The sequence below is a fragment of the Lepidochelys olivacea genome (assembly GCF_965140295.1).
Source record: "Lepidochelys olivacea isolate rLepOli2 genome assembly, chromosome: 13".
NCBI classification, from domain to species: Eukaryota; Metazoa; Chordata; order Testudines; family Cheloniidae; genus Lepidochelys; species Lepidochelys olivacea.
This window is the reverse complement of record NC_140423.1, coordinates 16,145,011-16,164,210: the sequence shown is the minus strand read 5'-3', so window position 1 is coordinate 16,164,210 and position 19,200 is coordinate 16,145,011. Positions and strand designations below refer to the sequence as shown.

At 39.9% G+C, this 19,200-nt stretch overlaps 1 protein-coding gene across 1 annotated transcript in view; it reads left to right on the top strand.

Annotated features, from left to right (window-relative positions):
• The window catches only part of PARD6B (par-6 family cell polarity regulator beta), a 30,247-nt gene that overhangs the window by 5,550 nt on the left and 5,497 nt on the right, over positions 1 to 19,200 (top strand). Inside the window, exon 2 of the mRNA XM_084645483.1 lies at positions 6,906 to 7,128. Within this exon, the coding sequence (XP_084501609.1) occupies positions 6,906 to 7,128 (223 nt within the window). The remainder of the gene's footprint in view (positions 1 to 6,905; positions 7,129 to 19,200) is intronic.

Below are 19,200 nucleotides of genomic sequence, written 5' to 3'. Positions count from 1 at the left end.
GGAATATAGCAGTCAGTTTGGACTCCCTATCTTGATTATGAAAAATCCAGTTCAACCTCATGTTCATTACTGATCAGCTACAGAATATACAAAAATATTTCCAACAATCAACTAATGACTAGGCAGGTGGCAAATTGATGACTTATTACACCTACAAATTGTATACCCAGACTATGCAAAAACAGGCTAGTTTTATTGCTGACTTTTTCTCCCCTGCATCCCCTGAACCTGCCTTCTTGTTTGTTTCATGTAAGGGATTATGTTAGCTATCACATTTTAAAAACATACCTTTTTCCTCGTGTAGACTTCAGTCTCTGCCCCCAAAGCTTACATTCACTCATACAGTCTGAACAGTGCTTAGCACAGTGGGGCACTTTGCTGGTTATGGTCTCTAGGTACTGTTGTAATATAAATAGTATAATGTAGGAGGGAGAGAAGTCTTGAAGTTTGGGGAACTGAGTAAGGGACAGTCTGCTTTGAAACAGGACTACTGCAAAGTGCATTAGTGAACTGTTAAAGCACATCAGTAGGGTCCATACAGGAGGAGTGGCGCAAGCTGGTACAAGGTAGATTCACTATCAGTAGAGCTGCACTGTAGAGCAGTGGTTCTCAACCAGGGGTCTGCAAGCAGGTTTCAGGGGGTCTGCCAAGCAGGGCCATTGTTAGACTTGCTGAGGCCCAGGCCAGAAAGCTGAAGCCCAGGACCCTGAGCCCTTCCACCTGGGACTGAAGCCGAAGCCTGAGCAACTTCGCTTCACGGGTGTCCCTGTGGCCTGGGGCCCCAGACAGTTGTCCTGATTGCTAGCCCCTAATGCCATTCCTGGCGTTATGCAGAAAACTAGTTGTTTTGGCAAAGGTGTGCTATGGAGTTTTTATAGCATGTTGTGGGGGGGGGGGAGACTCAGAAAGAAAAAGGTTGAGAACTACTGCTGTAAAGCATTTCTGTCATTAGGGCTGAACTGGTGGTGAAATAAAAATCTGAATCTTGCTAGCGTGAACAGGCCTATGAAGTTTTTGAGGAATGGGGTTGTATCCCCTCTTTGCCTCTCCTTTTTAGGTAGGAGCAGAAGGGACTTAAAATTAGGGAGGGCGGAAATATGAATTCATTTCCTTCATGCCAACAACCCTTGAAAGTAACTAACTTCACCCTGGCACCCCACCACAATATCTGCCACTGCATCCAAAACCAGAATCATAAACTATATGATTAACTTGATGGTTCTGCTTTAATAATATTGATACGTGTCCTCTGCTCTGATTTTAGTATTGCCCTTTTCAGATGAATGGGTCGGTTCATACCTCTGAGGTATTATTTCAAGGTTGCATACAGACTTGCAGCATACAGTCACTGCATGGTTTTAAGTTTTCTTCATATATTGATGAGTTTCTTCTCAACCATTAGGATGAAATGGAGTTTTTTAAAGCTAAAGCTTGGTCTTAGACTGGTAATGGGTTGCTGGCCTTTTTGTGACTGTATTGGGTCCTGAAAGCAAAATCTTGGATACCAGCAAAATTTTTTAAACCTAGATTAAGATGAGACAAAACCAGTTTCAATAATACAGATAAATGGTGTGAAAAATCTCACTCTGTAATAGCTTTGAAATTTTAAGTTTTGCCTTCAAGTACAGAAGTTTAAACAACATGAGTTGGCAGTATGTAACGTTTTTGTTGCTTAGATTCTTATGCATATATAAAATCGGATGTCATATTCTGGAGTGACCCAGATCCTAAATGACTGATGCTTTTAATTGCTCATCTTAGCTATTCATATATAGTTGCCAGTCAGTCTTACAGATTGTTTGGTGTCATCTCAGGGTACATCTACACTACAGTGGCACATCTATGGCACTGCAGCTGTAGCATGGACACTTCCTATATCAAGGGAAGGGTTTTTTTTGTTGGTGTAGGAAAATCACCTCTGACAGATGGTAGCTAGGTTGTCATAAATATAAAGGGAAGGGTAAACCCCTTTGAAATCCCTCCTGGCCAGGGGAAAGCTTCTCTCACCTGTAAAGGGTTAAGAAGCTAAAGGTAACCTCGCTGGCACCTGACCAAAATGACCAATGAGGAGACGAGATACTTTCAAAAGCTGGGAGGAGGGAGAGAAACAAAGGGTCTGTGTGTCTGTCTATATGCTGATCTTTACTGGGGATAGACCAGGGATGGAGTCTTAGAACTTTTAGTAAGTAATCTAGCTAGGTATGTGTTAGGTTATGATTTCTTTAAATGGCTGAGAAAAGAATTGTGCTGAATAGAATAACTATTTCTGTCTGTGTATCTTTTTTGTAACTTAAGGTTTTGCCTAGAGGGGTTCTCTATGTTTTGAAGCTAATTACCCTGTAAGATATCTACCATCCTGATTTTACAGGGGGGATTTCTTTATTTCTATTTACTCCTATTTTTATTAAAAGTCGTCTTGTAAGAAAACTGAATGCTTTTTCATTGTTCTCAGATCCAAGGGTTTGGGTCTGTGGTCACCTATGCAAATTGGTGAGGCTTTTTATCCAACATTTCCCAGGAAAGGGGGGGTGCAAGTGTTGGGAGGATTGTTCATTGTTCTTAAGATCCAAGGGTCTGGGTCTGTAGTCACCTAGGCAAATTGGTGAGGCTTTTTACCAAACCTTGTCCAGGAAGTGGGGTGCAAGGTTTTGGGAAGTATTTTGGGGGGGAAGGACGCGTCCAAACAGCTCTTCCCCAGTAACCAGTATTAGTTTGGTGGAGGTAGCGGCCAGTCCAAAGACAACGGGTGGAATATTTTGTACCTTGGGGAAGTTTTAACCTAAGCTGGTAAAAGTAAGCTTAGGAGGTTTTTCATGCAGGTCCCCACATCTGTACCCTAGAGTTCAGAGTGGGGGAGGAACCTAGACATAGGTAAATGGAAGAATTCTTCTGTCAACTAGCTGCATCTAGAATCATAGGACTGGAAGGGACCACAAGAGGTCATCTAGTCCAGTCCCCTGCATCCATGGCAGGACTAAGTATTCTGTAGACCGGGGTGGCCAACATGTGGCTCTGGAGCTACATGCAGCTCTTCAGAAGTTAATATGCAGCTCCTTGTATAGGCACCGACTCTGGGGCTGGAGCTACAGGTGCCAACTTTCCAGTGTGCCAGAGGGTGCTCACTACTCAACCCCTGACTCTGCCACAGGCCCTGCTCCCACTCCACCCCTTCCCGCCCCCTCCCCTGAGCCTGCAGTGGCCTTGCTCCTCTCTTCGTCACCCCTAGCTCCCAAGCCTCCTGCATGCCACAAAACAGGTGACTGAGAGGTGTGGGAAGGGAGTGGGAGGTGCTGATCAGCAGGGCTGCTGGTGCATGGGAGGCGCTGGGAGTGGGGTTGGGGAGCTGATGGTGGGCTGCTGATGTATTATTGTGGCTCTTTGGCAATGTACATTGGTAAATTCTGGCTCCTTCAGAGGCTCAGGTTGGCCGCCCTGATCTAGACCATCCCTGAAAGGTTTGTCTAACCTGCTCTTAAAAATCTCCAATGATGAAGATTCCACAACCTCCCTAGGCAATTTATTCCAGTGCTTAACCATCCTGACAGGAATTTTGTGGTAATGTCCATCCTGAACCTCCCTTACTGCAATTTAAGCCTATTGCTTCTTATCCTATCCTCAGACGTTAAGAATTTTTCTCCTCCTTGTAGCAACCTTTTATGTACTTGAAAACAGTTATCACGTTCCCTCTCCATCTTCTCTTTTCCAAACTAAACAAGCCCAAATTTTTCAATCTTCCTTCATAGGTCATGTTTTCTAGATCTTTAATCATTTGTTGCTTTTCTGTGGACTTTCTCCAATTTGTCCATCTTTCCTGAAATGTGGCTCCCAGAACTGGACACACTACTGCAGTTGAGACCTAATCAGCGTGGAGTAGAGCAGAAGAATTACTACTTATGTCTTGCTTACACCACTCCTGCTAATACATCCCAGAATGATATTCGCCTTTTTTTTTGCAATAGTGTTACACTGTTGACTCATATTTAGCTTGTAGTCCACTATGACCCCCAGATCCCTTTCCGCATTACTCCTTCCTAGTCAGTCATTTCCCATTTTGTATGTATGCAACTGGTTGTTCCTTCCTAAGTGGAATACTTTGCATTTGTCCTTATTGAATTTCATCCTATTTACTTCAGACCATTTCTCCAGTTTGTCCAGATCATTTTGAATTTTAATCCTATTCTCCAAAGCACTTGCAACCCTTCCCAGCTTGGCATCATCCTCAAACTTTATAAGTGTACTCTATGCCATTATCTAAAATATTGATGAAGATATTGAACAGAACTGGACCCAGAACTGATCCCTGCAGGACCCCCCTTGTTATGCCCTTCCAGCATGACTGTGAACCACTGATAACTATTCTCTGGGAATGGTTTTCCAACCAGTTATGTCCCCACTAGTAACTCCATCTAGGTTGCATTTCCCTAGTTTATGAGATGGTCATGGGAGACAGTACCAAAAGCTTTACTAAAGTCAAGATATACCATGTCTACCACTTTCCCCCCCCCATCCACAAGGCTTGTTACCCTGTGAGACAAAGTTCCTCCTCTGCCTTAGTGGGTCCTGCGCTTATTGACGGATTTGCTCGCCTCAGAGGTTCACAGCAGCCCTCAGTTTGGCCACTTTCATGGCTCAAATCTGCTGTTCGCTCAGTTAGCCTCATCACTGGCGAGCATGTGGAAAGGAAGAACAATCCCCACAGTCTCTGCTGATCCACCTAGTGGATCGGGGAACAGGCTGGAGACCTTCCCCTCTAGTGAAACCCACAGTCCGGTTCAACTCCTCCGGTATCGAGTTGGGGGAATGGAGGGAACCTGGGCCTGCCCTCTACTCCGGGTTCTAGCCCAGGGCCCTGTGGATTGCAGCTGTCTACAGTGGCTCCTGTAACAGCTGCGTGACAGCTACAACTCCCTGGGCTACTTCCCTATGGCCTCCTCCCAACACCTTCTTTATTCTTACCAGAGGACCTTCCTCCTGATGTCTGATAATGCTTGTACTTCTCACTCTCAGCTTCTTATGCCTCTTGCTCCCAGCTCCTTGCATGTGTGCTGCAAACTGAAGTGAGAGCCTTTTTAAACCCAGGTGCTCTGATTAGCCTGCCTGTCTTAATTGATTCTGGCAGCTTCTTGATTGGCTGCAGGTGTTCTAATCAGCCAGTCTGCCTTAATTGTTTCCAGAAATTTCCTGATTGTTCTGGAACCTTCCCTGTTACCTTACCCAGGGAAAAGGGACCTAATTAACCTGTGACTAATATATCTGCCTTGGGGGGGTGGCGTGTCCTGCGGAGAGCCCCCCCAGGCCAGGTCGTGATCTGTGTCCCTTTGTGTCTAGTCTGGAATTGGTTCCTGCCCAATAAAACACATTGGACCCCCCCCCCCCAAATCACTCTCCTGTCATCTGGCCTGACGCTGTCACAGAAAGTTTTGACAAGTTTTGTTCTTGATAAATCCACCCTGACTGTTCATAGAATATCTAGTCCAACCCCCTGCTCAAAGCAGGACCAATCCCCAACTAAATCATCCCAGCCGGGGCTTTGTCAAGCCTGACCTTAAAAACTTCAAAGGAAGGAGATTCCACAACCTCCCTAGGTAACACATTCCAGTGCTTCACCACCCTCTTAGTGAAAAAGTTTTTCCTAATATCCAACCTAAACCTCCCCCACTGCAACTTGAGACCATTACTCCTCGTTCTGTCATCTGCTACCATTGAGAACAGTCTAGATCCATCCTCTTTGGAACGCCCTTTCAGGTAGTTGAAAGCAGCTATCAAATCCCCCCCTCATTCTTCTCTTCTGCAGACTAAACAATCCCAGTTCCCTCAGCCTCTCCTCATAAGTCATGTGTTCCAGTCCCCTGATCATTTTTGTTGCCCTCCGCTGGATGTTTTCCAATTTTTCCACATCCTTCTTGTAGTGTGGGGCCCAAAACTGGACACAGTACTCCAGATGAGGGCTCACCAATGTTGAAGAGAGGGGAACGATCACGTCCCTCGATCGGCTAGCAATGCCCCTACTTATACAGCCCAAAATGCCATTTGGACTGTTAATCACCTTATGTTCTAGATGTTTGCAATTGATTGTTTAATTATTTGCTCCATTATCTTTCCTGGTACAGAAGTTAAGCTGATTGGTCTGTAATTCCCTGGGTTGTCCTTATTTCCCTTTTTGTAGATTCTCACTATATTTGCCCTTTTCCAGTCTTCTGGAAGCTCTCCAGTCTTCCATTAATTTTCCAAGATAATCGCTAATGGCTCAGTTATCTCCTCAGTCAGCTCCTTGAGTATTCTAGGTTGCATTTCATCAGGCTCTGACCTGAAAACATTTAACTTGTCTAAGTAATTTTTAACTTGTTCTTTTCCTATTTTAGCCTCTGATCTTACCTCATTTTCACTGGCATTCACTGTTAGACGTGCAATCACTACCAACTTAATGTACAGTTGGGGCATATGTTTATATAGCTACATCGCACAGGGTGCAGAATTTTTCAGAGCCCTGAGCAGTGTAGCTAGGTTGATCTGATTTTTTAGGTGTAGACCAGGCTTTAACTTTACATGTGGTTATTTGGGCTCTGAGTGAAATAACAGTAAAAACAAAAATATTTGCACAGAATCAAAAGTAAACACATTCTGATCAAGACTTCGCATTGGAGCAGATTACTTCAAGACAGAAATAATTGTATACATATTCTGAACTATGTGGCATGGCCTCTGATATTAGTACATCTAAAAGGTCACCTTTTCACTCAAATCTTTAGAACCTTTTGGCTATGCAATAAGTTTATCATATTTATCATATTTTTGTAAATTAAATTTTTGATCTGGTGAGCACTTACTGTAACTTTCAAGTTGTCCTGTTGTCTTGGGGTACATGGTGATTTCTGTCTTACTAAAATCAGATGTCTGTCTTGTAGTTTGGAGCTGAATTTCGACGGTTTTCTCTGGAAAGATCCAAACCTGGAAAGTTTGAGGAGTTCTATGGATTATTGCAGCATGTGCACAAGATCCCCAATGTTGAAGTTTTAGTTGGGTATATAGACATTCATGGAGATCTGCTGCCTATCAACAATGATGACAATTATCATAAAGCAGTTTCCACAGCCAATCCTCTGCTCAGGATTTTTATTCAAAGAAAAGGTAAGTTCACTAATTTTGTGCGTTGGTCGTGTCTACTATGTATAAAGCAGTATCCATGCACACGGTCACATATTTGCACTAGTCTAATTTTTTTTTTAAAAGTCCCAATTAGACATTATCCTGTTTCTCCATGTTGACATGTACTGACTTCTTACTGATCTTCACTGGGAACTCCCAACTATCCTTTGCAGCAAGCTGTTTGGAAACATATTGTGCACCATTGCTGTAGGGCTCGAGATTCCCCTCTGTCCTATACCTCTGCTACTAAGCTACTTTTCTCTTTTTTCTTTTTACATTTGGGAATGTCTGTAATACATTGATTTAAACCCCATTCGCTCCATCAAAAATCCATCCTCACTTCAGTAGAAATACTGCTTTTATATGAAGTCTTCATTTATGAACATATTCAATGCTTAGTTTACTCAAATTGGATAGAAACATTAAAGCTGAATCAGCATTCTCCAGTGAACTTTTTGTATATTGTTTAAAGGCAGTTGCTCATGTCTCCCTTTGTTTCCACTGAAAGCTTAACAGTATCATGCATTCGTCAGGAAAACAGGTGGCCTGGTCACACGTTAACCAACATGAGGTTAAGTTCAAATGAAGGCAAGGCAGTTTGTAGTTTTAACACTATTAGCAGGTCGAGGTAAACATTGCATTCCTGCTAGTGTTTACCTCAACTTGTGAACAGGTGAAAACTAGAGACTGCCTTGTCTTCACTGGAATTTTATGATGTGGTAAGAGAACACTTTTTCTCCTACTGTGGACACACCCTAGCAGGGTGGTGATTATTTTTACTTCTTTCTAATTTGTTAGCTTTATAAAGAGTTCATTATACTATGGCTGTGCTAGAATAAAAGTTAAATTTCCCCAGAGATGAATATTGTCTAGGTTAAGTATAACATTATCACCTAGATTAAGAGACAGTAGCTCACTCCTGTCTGCATCCTGAAGTTCCTTTCATAACAGATTAACAGGTATTGTTGATGTGTTGGAAGGGGTAAAAGGGAATTCAAAGGCTGAACTAACATGGCTTTAATTCAGTCAAGATATATGGGAGTCTGTCTGCAAGAGAAACCTGACCTAGGGGTGAAACAAATGTGAAGGCCAGCTGGGCATATCTTTTTGCCCTCTTCCACAATATAAGAACACAGGGTACTCAATGAAACAAAAGATACAGGGAAATACTGGGTTTTTTAATACTACTTTACTTAACTTGTAGAACTCACTGTCACAGAATATTAAAGCAGCAAAGTGAAAATAATAAATTTGACATCTAAAGGTGAAGAGAGACTTAGGAAATCACTTAATTCTTCCTCGCTAATGTAAGCTTGTTCACTGCAGCACTTTCTGGCATTTGTGTCCTGCAGTATGGGGCTTTCTTTTTTTACCTGTGGATGACTATTCCATAGCATAATAAAGGTAGCCTGCAGTTACACTGGCTATAAGATTTTACAGGTGTAATCAATCTTCATGCTTCAGGACATAGACTAATAGGCAGCTAATGTCATGAACAAATTACCCCACAACAAAGCTGGACTGTGTGATTCTAATCACTTCCATTATGTGACCAGCTGCAAGTGTAATACTACTTTGCTTCAGCTTAATGCTTCCCTGTAGAGGTAGATACAGGGTGGCTGAGAGAGAGATTCTGAGGATAGACAAAAGCAGTAACAGTCCTAATGCTCACCATTGCTTTTTAAAACGAGAACTGTTTAGTCACTAGTTTGCAGAAAAACCATCTAATTGTTTCTGGCACCCCATTAATCCTCTATGCAATTAATTTTGGTCCTGCTTGATAACTGGTGGAATGAAAGAAGAGCTGGGTCTGAAGAATGTCTCTAGATGTTTTCCCATGCTTCCAGTGTTTTAAAACACCTGTAAAAGTTTTCCCAATTGAGTTTTGAAATGCCTCTAATCAATATTTAGATCTCCATTCTTTTCATAAATGTTAAATACTAATGTTAGGTTCAATGTGACCTTTTTTATTTATTTTTTTTAATCTCATTAAATTACAGTTTTCCCCCCAGTATTGTGGTACTCTTATCAAATGTCTTCAGATGGTTCTGTTTATCTCTGGAAACTTGATGCTTGAAGGATAATTTTACCAATAAGTCCATTCCTTTGGAAGCATATCAGAGGGCTTGTCAACAAATTGTGCAATTCCAGGTGTTGAAGAATATCGGGTTGAAACTAAGTTTCAACAGTTGAACACTTTCTTTTTTTTAAATGATACATCACATACACATAAAATTAGTATAACCAGTGAGTTTGAGACCATTAAAACAGGAAGTTTTTATACCAAGTTGACATTCACCTTTACATCTTTGTTGTTAACACCTTGTTCTTTGGCGTTCTGCCAAAATATTTGTCACTGTAACTATAAACTGATTAGCTTGATGTCGGTACAAAGGTGTCTTTGTACTCAAGGATATTGTTTTAGAAAATTTGTTCGGGGATCTAGAAGAGGTTAAACAGAATCTTGCTGCCTGGCAGAGTTATGGGAATTAGTTTTCTTCAAGCTTTCCCTACTTCTCCAAATTATGTAACTCTAATTTTCTACCTTAAATTTTGTGCTATTTTAGAATCTTTAGACAACATCCAAAGCTAATTAGTATCCCAAAAAACCCTAATGGTTTGTATAGTCTGTTGATCTGGAAATGTGGTAGCATTCTGACTTGTAAGTTCATGAATACTGTTTTGTGTGTGTGTGTGTCCCGCACTGTGCATCATTGAGCTTTAAGAAATGGATTTTAAAAAGTAAAACACCAGCTCAGTAATAGAGATTTCTGAGAGAGTTACATTTACTGTGTTTTGAGGTTTTCTTTTGGTGGGGGAGGGGGCTGTTTTGTGTTGTAGGATAGGGTACTCTTGAAGTTCAGATCTTTTCTAACAGAGGCAGTTTCCAAAATCTTAATTTTCTTTTAAATGGCCCTTTCTTGCATTTTCAGGCATGTGTTCAAATGGAGGTGTCTTTTGTGGTATTCTTTAAGTTCTAGTTGCAAAAATGAGTTTAAGAAACCTGCTTTTGTAACTGGTGTTTAGGTTCCTATGGTGACTTCAATAAGTCTGACTTAAACTGGGGGGAAAAAAATCTTAGTTCTGCTAAACTCTATTTGCAAACCCCATTATGTCAAGATTACAGATCTTAAAACAATTAATGTTGCAAGTACACAATTTGCATGCAAGTTGCAGCTTAAATGTAAAATCAGAAAATGCAAAAGTTAACGTTAACTTGGTTCTGTGGTGTACATTTTACAAGGAAAGAATGAACAAAGGAGTGCATACTACAGTTGTGCTATGTTACTGTTAGAGTCCTAACTCTTGCATTTTCTGTTTAATGTATACTGTACATTCTTGAATGTTGCAATACATGCTTCTTATGTACTGTAGCATTTAATTTCAGAAAGGGGAACTATACAAAAATGAGGAGGTTAGTTAAACAGAAATTAAAAGATACAGCACCAAAAGTAAAATCCCTGCAAGCTGCATGGAAACTTTTTAAAAACACCATAATAGAGGCTCAACTTAAATGTATACCCCAAATTAAAAAACATAGTAAGAGAACCAAAAAAGAGCCACCATGGCTAAACAACAAAGTAAAAGAAGCAGTGAGAGGCAAAAAGGCATCCTTTAAAAAGTGGAAGTTAAATGCTAGTGAGGAAAATTGAAAGGAGCATAAATTCTGGTGAATGAAGTGTAAAAATAATTAGGAGGGCCAAAAAAGAATTTGAAGAACAGCTAGCCAAAGACTTAAAAAGTAATAGCAAAGTTTTTTTAAGTACATCAGAAGCAGGAAGCCTGCTAAACAACCAGTGGGGCCACTGGACGATCGAGATGCTAAAGGAGCACTGAAGGATAAGGCCATTGCGGAGAAACTAAATGAATTTTTTTGCATTGGTCTTAACGGTTGAGGATGTGAGGGAGATTCCCAAACCTGAGGCATTCTTTTTAGGTGACAAATCTGAGGAACTGTCCCAGATTGAGGTGTCGTCAGAGGAGGTTTTGGAACAAATTGATAAACTAAGTAATAAGACACCAGGACCAGATGGTATTCACCCAAGAGTTCTGAAGGAAGTCACATATGAAACGGCAGGACTACTAACTGTCGTCTGTAACCTATCATTTAAATCAGCTTCTGTACCAAATGACTGGAGGATAGCTAATGTGACACCAGTTTTTAACAAGGGCTCCAGAGGTGACTCTGGCAATTACTTCAGTACTGGGCAAACTGGTTGAAACTATAGTAAAGGATAAAATTGTCAGACACATAGATGAACATAATTTGTTGGGGAATAGTCAATATGGTTTTTGTAAAGGGAAATCATGCCTCCCCAATGTACTAGAATTCTTTGAGGGGGTCGACAAGCATGTGGACAAGGGGGATCCAGTGGATATAGTGTATTTAGATGTTCAGAAAGCCTTTGACAAGGTCCCTCACCAAAGGCTCTTAAGCAAAGTAAGCAGTCATGGAATAAGAGGGAAGGTTCTCTCATGGATTGGTAACTGGTTAAAAGATAAGAAACAAAGGGTAGGAATAAATGGTCAGTTCTCAGAATGGAGAGAGGTAAATAGTGGTGTCCCCCAGGGGTCTGTACCGGGCCCAGTCCTATTCAACATATTATAAATGATCTGGACAAAGGGGTAAATAGTGAAGCTGCAAAATTTGCAGATGATGCAAAACTACTCAAGATAGTTAAATCCCAGGCAGATTGCGAAGAGCTACAAAAGGATCTCTCAAAACTGGGTGACTGGGCAACAAAATGGCAGATGGAATTCAATGTTGATAAATGCAAAGTAATGCACAGTGGAAAACATAATCCCAACTATACATATAAAATGATGGGGTCTAAATTAAGTGTTACCACTCAAGAAAGATCTTGGAGTCATTGTGGATAGTTCTCTGAAAACATCTACTCAATATGCAGCAGCAGTCTAAGTGAACAGAATGTTGGGAATCATTCAGAAAGGGATAGATAATAAGACCGAAAGTATCATATTGCCTCTATATAAATCCATGGGTCACTTCTTGAATACTGTGTGCAGATGTGGTCACCCCATCTCAGAAAAGATATACTGGACTTGGGAAAAGGTTCAGAAAAGGGCAACAAAAATAATTAGAGGTATGGAACGGCTGTCATATGAGCAGAGATTAATAAGACGGACTTTTCAGCTTTGAAAAGAAACTACTAAGGGGGGATATGATAGAGGTCTATAAAATCATGACTGGTGTGGAGAAAGTAAATAAGGAAGTGTTGTTTACTCCTCATAACACAAGGACTAGGGGCCACCAAATGAAATTAATAGGCATCAGGTTTAAAACAAACAAAAGGAATTTTCACATAACATACAGTCAACCTGTGAAACTCCTTGCCAGAGGATGTTGTGAAGGCCAAGACTATAACAGGGTTCACGAATTTATCTAGTTTTTTTTTTTAGAGGATAGGTCCATCAATGGCTATTATCCAGGATGGGAGGGATGGTGTCCCTAGCCTCTGTTTGCCAGAAGCTGGGAATGGGTGACGGGGGATGGATCACTTGATGATTACCTGTTCTGTTCATTCCCTCTGGGGCACCTGGCATTGGCCATTGTTGGCAGACAGGATACTAGGCTAAATGGACCTTTGGTCTGACCCAATATGGCTGTTCTTATCTACCCCTCAGTTTTTAATGAAAAAACAAACAAACATAACCCTGAAGTCCACAATCAACAGTTACGCTAAGGCTAAGCAATATAATTCTCAGCCTGTCTTATTTTCACACCTAAAGGGCACTGGTAAGCCAAAGACTAGCTGATGCCTGTTAATACTGGGTAACACTCCATGGTCTGATAGCTGGATGTGCAATTTCTCCCCTGAGGCTTCTTAAAGCTAATTTTCTTCAGTCTCAAGAACAAAGTTTATTTCTGTAGTTTTAACTTCAAAACAGCTCATCATAAATGGCTCAGATTTTCCTAGAAAATTTACCTTTTGATGAGACAAAGTAAGGAAAACTGTTTCAGCTGAAGAGATTTCCTTTGGAAAGTGATGAGCACCTGGAAACAGAGTTGTAACTGACAGCATTTTACTCTCAACCATATTTACTACCAATGCTATAATAAACAGGTGATTTTTCCACATCTTTTTTATTAAAATACCAAGTTACAACTACTTCGACAGTAAAAGTTACCAGGCTATTTTAAAAGGAAAACATGAGCATTGGAGTGAGAACTGCATAAAATGAGCACTCTAGATATGTTATCAGCAGTCCAAATTTTATCATTAATAAGTAATGAAGCAAAAATACAGTGCATGTGCAACTCACCTCTGATGCTTGCTTTAAAATGGGTCTACTCTACAGAAAATAGAATAAATATTATGAAAACTGAAGTCTGTGTTTAGGTTTGACAGAGGAGGGGCCCATTCAAACAGTATACATCCTGACAGATTTACACAGCGCATTCAGTGACTCTTAAAAAAAAAAAAAAAAAAAAAAAATCCCCCACTAATTGACCTTTTGAGCAACAGTGAGTTAAACCTTCTTGCATACTCTCTTGCATACCCAGTAGTAAACTCATGAAGGGTGGTGGCACTGCCTCACCTCTGCAAGGGTGGACTTTCCAAGGGGCAGAGGAACTCGTGGGGAGACGCATACTGCCTTTCACCAGTTTAGCTGAATTTGGCCTTGATTGTACAATCTTAAAACTAGACTTCTAAAATCTTAGGTATTTAGATAATTTCTAAATTTCTATTTATATGTAACAGTAAGCCCTGTAAATATTTCTACATCATTACAAGGCCTTTTCTGCATAAACAATCAGTGAGAGAGGCAGAAATTAAAGATCCCATGACTAAAACTAAATCCCTTGCCCCAGCTAACATTTTCTTAATAAAACAGGTTCTAATGTCCAAGGCTGTGTAACCTATTGTTTATACCTACAATAGTTTCTCCCTTTACCTACAGTAATTGTGCAGCTATCACTTAAATCAGTATCAGTTGAAAATCAACACGTGAACTTTCAGCCTAAAATTAAACTCCAGAAAAATGGCATTTATAATCACAGATTTTTAACTAGAAGGGTTACAAATTCTCTGACCTGTTTTGAGAGCTTTTCATAGTTTGTGTTTCTTTCAGTAGTTAAATTTCACATTCAGCTTACAGTACCTTTAGTGCTGTAGCGAATTCTTGTGGTGCTATGTGGTGCTCTTGTTTGGATTAACCATCTCTGGAAAAAGATAGACACTTCTCCAGGTATTTATTCTAGGGGTATGATTTTTTTAAAAAATGGTCTTAATTGATGTCAAAGCTTCAGAAAAAATACATGGTGATATTTAAAAGTTTACAAACTTCTGGTTTACAACCATGTATGCAGAGTGGATAAAATCTATTTTAAAAAATGTTTAAATGATTTTCTTTTTAAAAATAAACCTGTTTTAAAATGAAATTTGAATTTAATACAAAATATAAGGCCTAAACTTATTGTAATCTCTTTCATTTAAATAAAAATAAATATGCGGAATCCATGAGCCTCTATCAAAAACCAAGTGAATTAAAGGCTGTGTTTCTATATAAAGATCTTTTCCTATGTAAAGAAAGATTATTCTAACTTTTGAGGTCAAGCTTTGTAAATATGGCATGATAGGTCAGCTGAAGTAACTTGTCTTAGGGTACATCTAAACTAGAAACACTACAGTGGCACAGCCGTAGTACTACAACTGAGCCTCTGTAGCACTGTGTAGTAGAGACACTTACTACAGCAACAGAAGTAGTTCTTAGAGGTGTAGCTAGGGTCAACAGAAGTTTTCCATTGACCTAGCAAAGTCTACACATTGGGGTTTAAGTTGGCTTAACTACGTCGCACAGGGAGTGCAATTTTTGGTAGCCCTGAGCATTGTAGTTAAGCCAACTTAACTTTGTAGGGTAGACGATCCCTTTAGGAGACTCTCATTTTTAAGAGACTTAGATGAGTAGGAACTTAAACTCTAGTCACTTTCACTTAGACATATTTGATATTCCTGGGGGACTTCTGCATAACTGTGTTATACCAATAAAATAAAAACCAGCAGGATCTTATTAAAGGGAAAAAGGCAAAATATCACGTTTATTGTGAATACAGAAAGAATCATAGTAAGCAGTTAGTTCTAGTTATAACATTCCATTCAATCTCATATTTATTCACACATTCACACACACACACACGTTCTGCAAGGTTGTTATCATAGTTACCAGCCTTAGAGTTGCTCATGCCAAGCCACTGGCCAGGTGGCCTGGACATGAGGAGGGAGCAGGGCCTTGTCAGATGCTCATCTGATGCTCCTGGAAGTTGGTTTGCAGAATCAGACCCCAAAGTTCTCACTTTTTAGAGACTATTTTTATAGGAATTTCTTCCTATGCCAGTCTATGGGAATTGCTTCATCATGCTGTTGCTGAATCAATCGCAGATAGCACATTCCTGACGGCTCCAAGATGTTATCTTGTTCTTTGGTTCTCCCATTCTTGAGGCTGTTGGGTGGATTCCAGTCTGCCCTCCGGGGGGTCCTCTGGTTAATTCCACTTGACGCCTTCTTCAGCCGATGGACACTGGATTCTTAGGCTGGCACCTCCCTGATCATTCACTTATTATCCACACCAAGCATCCATCCACATACATCCTCTATCTCTATTTTAATCACAATTGTTAATACAACAAAAGGGCGGGGAGTCTCTGGGTGCTGTTTCTGTTCTTAGAGTATTGCTTTGAGTCTCTCTCTCTGTGAATTGCTTTGAGAACAGACTCTGTCTTAGAATGTACTAACACAGTTAGCAGCTTGCAAGTTTCACACATAGAGGGAGAGAAACAGTACCAAAAACCAAGAGACCTCTTAATTAGTAATACCCTGGAATTTGAACTATGGGGAATCAAACTCATTTGTGATTTTAATACAGAACGTCTTTAATATGATCCAACAACTGCGCATGCGCAGAATTCATGGCCCCCCACGGATTTCTTTGCTTCTCCACAGAAAAATGACTTCTGATGGGGGGAAGCAAAGGAAAGCTGCAAAAGCGGTCACACGGCCCTCCCTGTGGCGCAGGCAGGTCGGTTCAGGCGCCTGGGGCAGCCGGTAGAGACATAAACTACTGCATGGACAGGAGGGGCAGTCATGCGTTTGAGGCAGAGAGAGACACTCTGTCCTCTCCCGCTATTGCGGCATGCTTGGCATGAAGGGGCGTGGCTTTGGGGTGTTTCTGGGGAGGTAGGTGTGTCCCCTCAGGTAGAGCAGAATGTAGCAGCCTGCCTGACTTTTTTTGGAGATGGTAGCCCATATAAATTGTGAGTTTGAGTCCCCAGCCCTCGCTTACTCTTCAGTTGCCTATGATGTAACACTGAGCATATGGCTGCATATATTTGTTGACTAATAACCGAAGTAAAGGGTCAATACTCGTTACATTACTATTAAACAGAGCGTGTTTGGGGGATTTTCTCCAGTGCTCCCCACACCCATTCTTCACCCATTGTATTGTAGTTTAAATAAATTACCAAAATAATTGAAACCAGTGTGATTATATTGCATTATTTTAACAAATAAAATATGCAGAATTTTAAAATATTGTGCACAGAATTTTTTATTTTTTGGTGCAGAATTCCTCCAGGAGTAATTTGAAAGTTTTCCCAGGCAGACCTGAAATCAGTTTAATTCAGTTAATCAGTTTAAATCATTTTGTATTAAATGTGAAACATGTTTTGATAAGAGGTGTTTAGGAATCCAAAACACTTAAGGTTGTTTTGTTTAATAATAAAAACTGCTTATTGTTTTGTTTTAATTTAATTCCATTTACTATCCTAATGCAGCTTGACAATCATGAGCAAAAGTTAATTATCTAGTAAATAAGTAATGTATTAACCATTTTCTAACCTACTAAAATATGCAATTGAGAATCTAAAAACATTAAGCTATATAATTGCTTAAATATATGTAGTTATAGAACTCCTTCCTAAATAGCAAAAAGATATACCAAATTTAATGTAAGTCAACATGTTTTTTAATGGTTATATCAACAGAGTGCACTTTTTTTTTTAGAAAATAACTGAAGCAGAAATGGAGGCCTATGGAAGTTCTTGCCTCTACTGTCCTGGAAGGTAGTCGTTCTAGTGGACGTTACCTGGCTCAGGAAAGAGGCCAAGCTTGTTGCTCTGTCCTTTCTCCCTATTTAACTTTCACCAAGATACAGTGCTATTTAGAACATGCCCAGTCTCCTTCCGAAGGACCTGTCAGTTTTGTGTGTGATGTTTGCTGGCCTCTTAATTTAATGGGGACCTTTCTATTCAAGAAAACTGGCAACCTAACGTGTAGGCTCTCCATAAGGATTGGGAGCACCTAAGTTTGTAATAATCTGATGATTCAGAGCTTGCTAGTTTTTTAGACGATCAAGGCTCATGCTCCCTGAGTGACCAATGTCCAGAAGGATAAGTAAAATTGATTATAGATTTTTTTTGTAACATTCAGAATGATTACTTAAGGCCAGAATTTTCAAAACCTTAAGACCACAATTGCTGTGATTGTGTGCAAATGGCCACTTTTAATCAATTGTTCAAGTATGTAAATTCACAGTATTGTGAGCCCAAACCCTAAAAATCCAAACCTTGATTTTACCCCCTTTCCTTTTTTGGGCTGAAAATAGTCAGCATTTTATCCATTATTTACTGATTTTCAACTAACACATGCTCGTATTCCAGATGAATATTGTTGATTTTATGCTACAGCTGTTTGACGTTATAAAGCTGAAGAACTCTGTGTAGCTCACAAGGTTCTCTTTCCCCAGTAGAAGTTGGTCCAGTAAAAGATACTGCTTTACCTACCTTATCTCTCTAATATCCTGGAGCCAACAGAGCTACAATAATGCTGCAAATGAGTTTATAACATTTTATTTAATGAAAACTTAAAATTCTTGATTCCTAGGACTGCGCAATACCAAATTGAGTTCTCAAGGATGTCTGATATGGTGGGTGGACAAATTGGACTGAGACTGACAAGCCCATCTTAACTTTGATCTCTGTGGACCTTCCCATCACCTCTCTGCCCCTGTTGAATGTGTAATCATTGGCTTACACATTCAGTTTAAAGTTACACGCTTTGCACCTTGCACCCTGAACTTAAAAGTGCAGTTGTGGACTTTGAATGTACTGTCCCTAGATTACATTTTCCAATATATAACACATTTAATTTTCCTAACTTTGCATCAATTTTTTGCATAATTTTTTTCTTACTCTGAGCAGAAGAAATTAAGTATCCACAGCAATCTGAACTCTGCCATGTTGCATATTTATTATTTAAGGTGCATATACAATGCTTAATTTGTGCCAGGGCTGAGCCCCAGCACCTCTAGACTTGGCAGTTCATAGCCCCAACACCTCTGGGCTTGTTGCATCAGTTATAAATATAAAAAAAAAAAAATGCTTGAGCCTCAGCACCTCTTTCATGACAAATTAAGCACTGTGCATATTTAACATAGTAATTAGAAGTATTGGAAGTGACTCCATAGTTAGTGTTGCTTTTGAGGTTTGTATTTACAGTGAACTAAAATCATCTTTCACATTTGAGCAGTTGAATTTAGTCACCAAATTTCATGCAAACTCTTCAGGAAGCAAATGGATTTTCTGTAACTTTTTTTGTCAAAGGTTACAACAAAGATTTAGCACAGGGAACACTTAAAAATGAGCCCTTATTGATATACAACCTAAGTTTTTTAAAAATTTGGCCCCAATTCTTGCCTTTTTTTTTTTTTTTTTCGTTCTCTAAGTAAAGAACCACAATAGCTCCAAACTTCTCTAACAGGCTGCTTTTTAAATTTTAAATAAAACAAAGTGAATCTTGTTATAACCTAACTAAACTCCCTGAAATGTAGCCAATGGAATTATTCCACTGAATGCATCCGAGGAAGTGAGCTGTAGCTCACGAAAGCTTATGCTCAAATAAATTTGTTAGTCTAAGGTGCCACAAGTCCTCCTTTTCTTTTTGCGAATACAGACTAACACGGCTGCTACTCTGAAACCTGGAATTGTCAAGTTCTTCTAGTTCCTTCCCATTTTTTACACTTCCCAGTTTTTTTTCT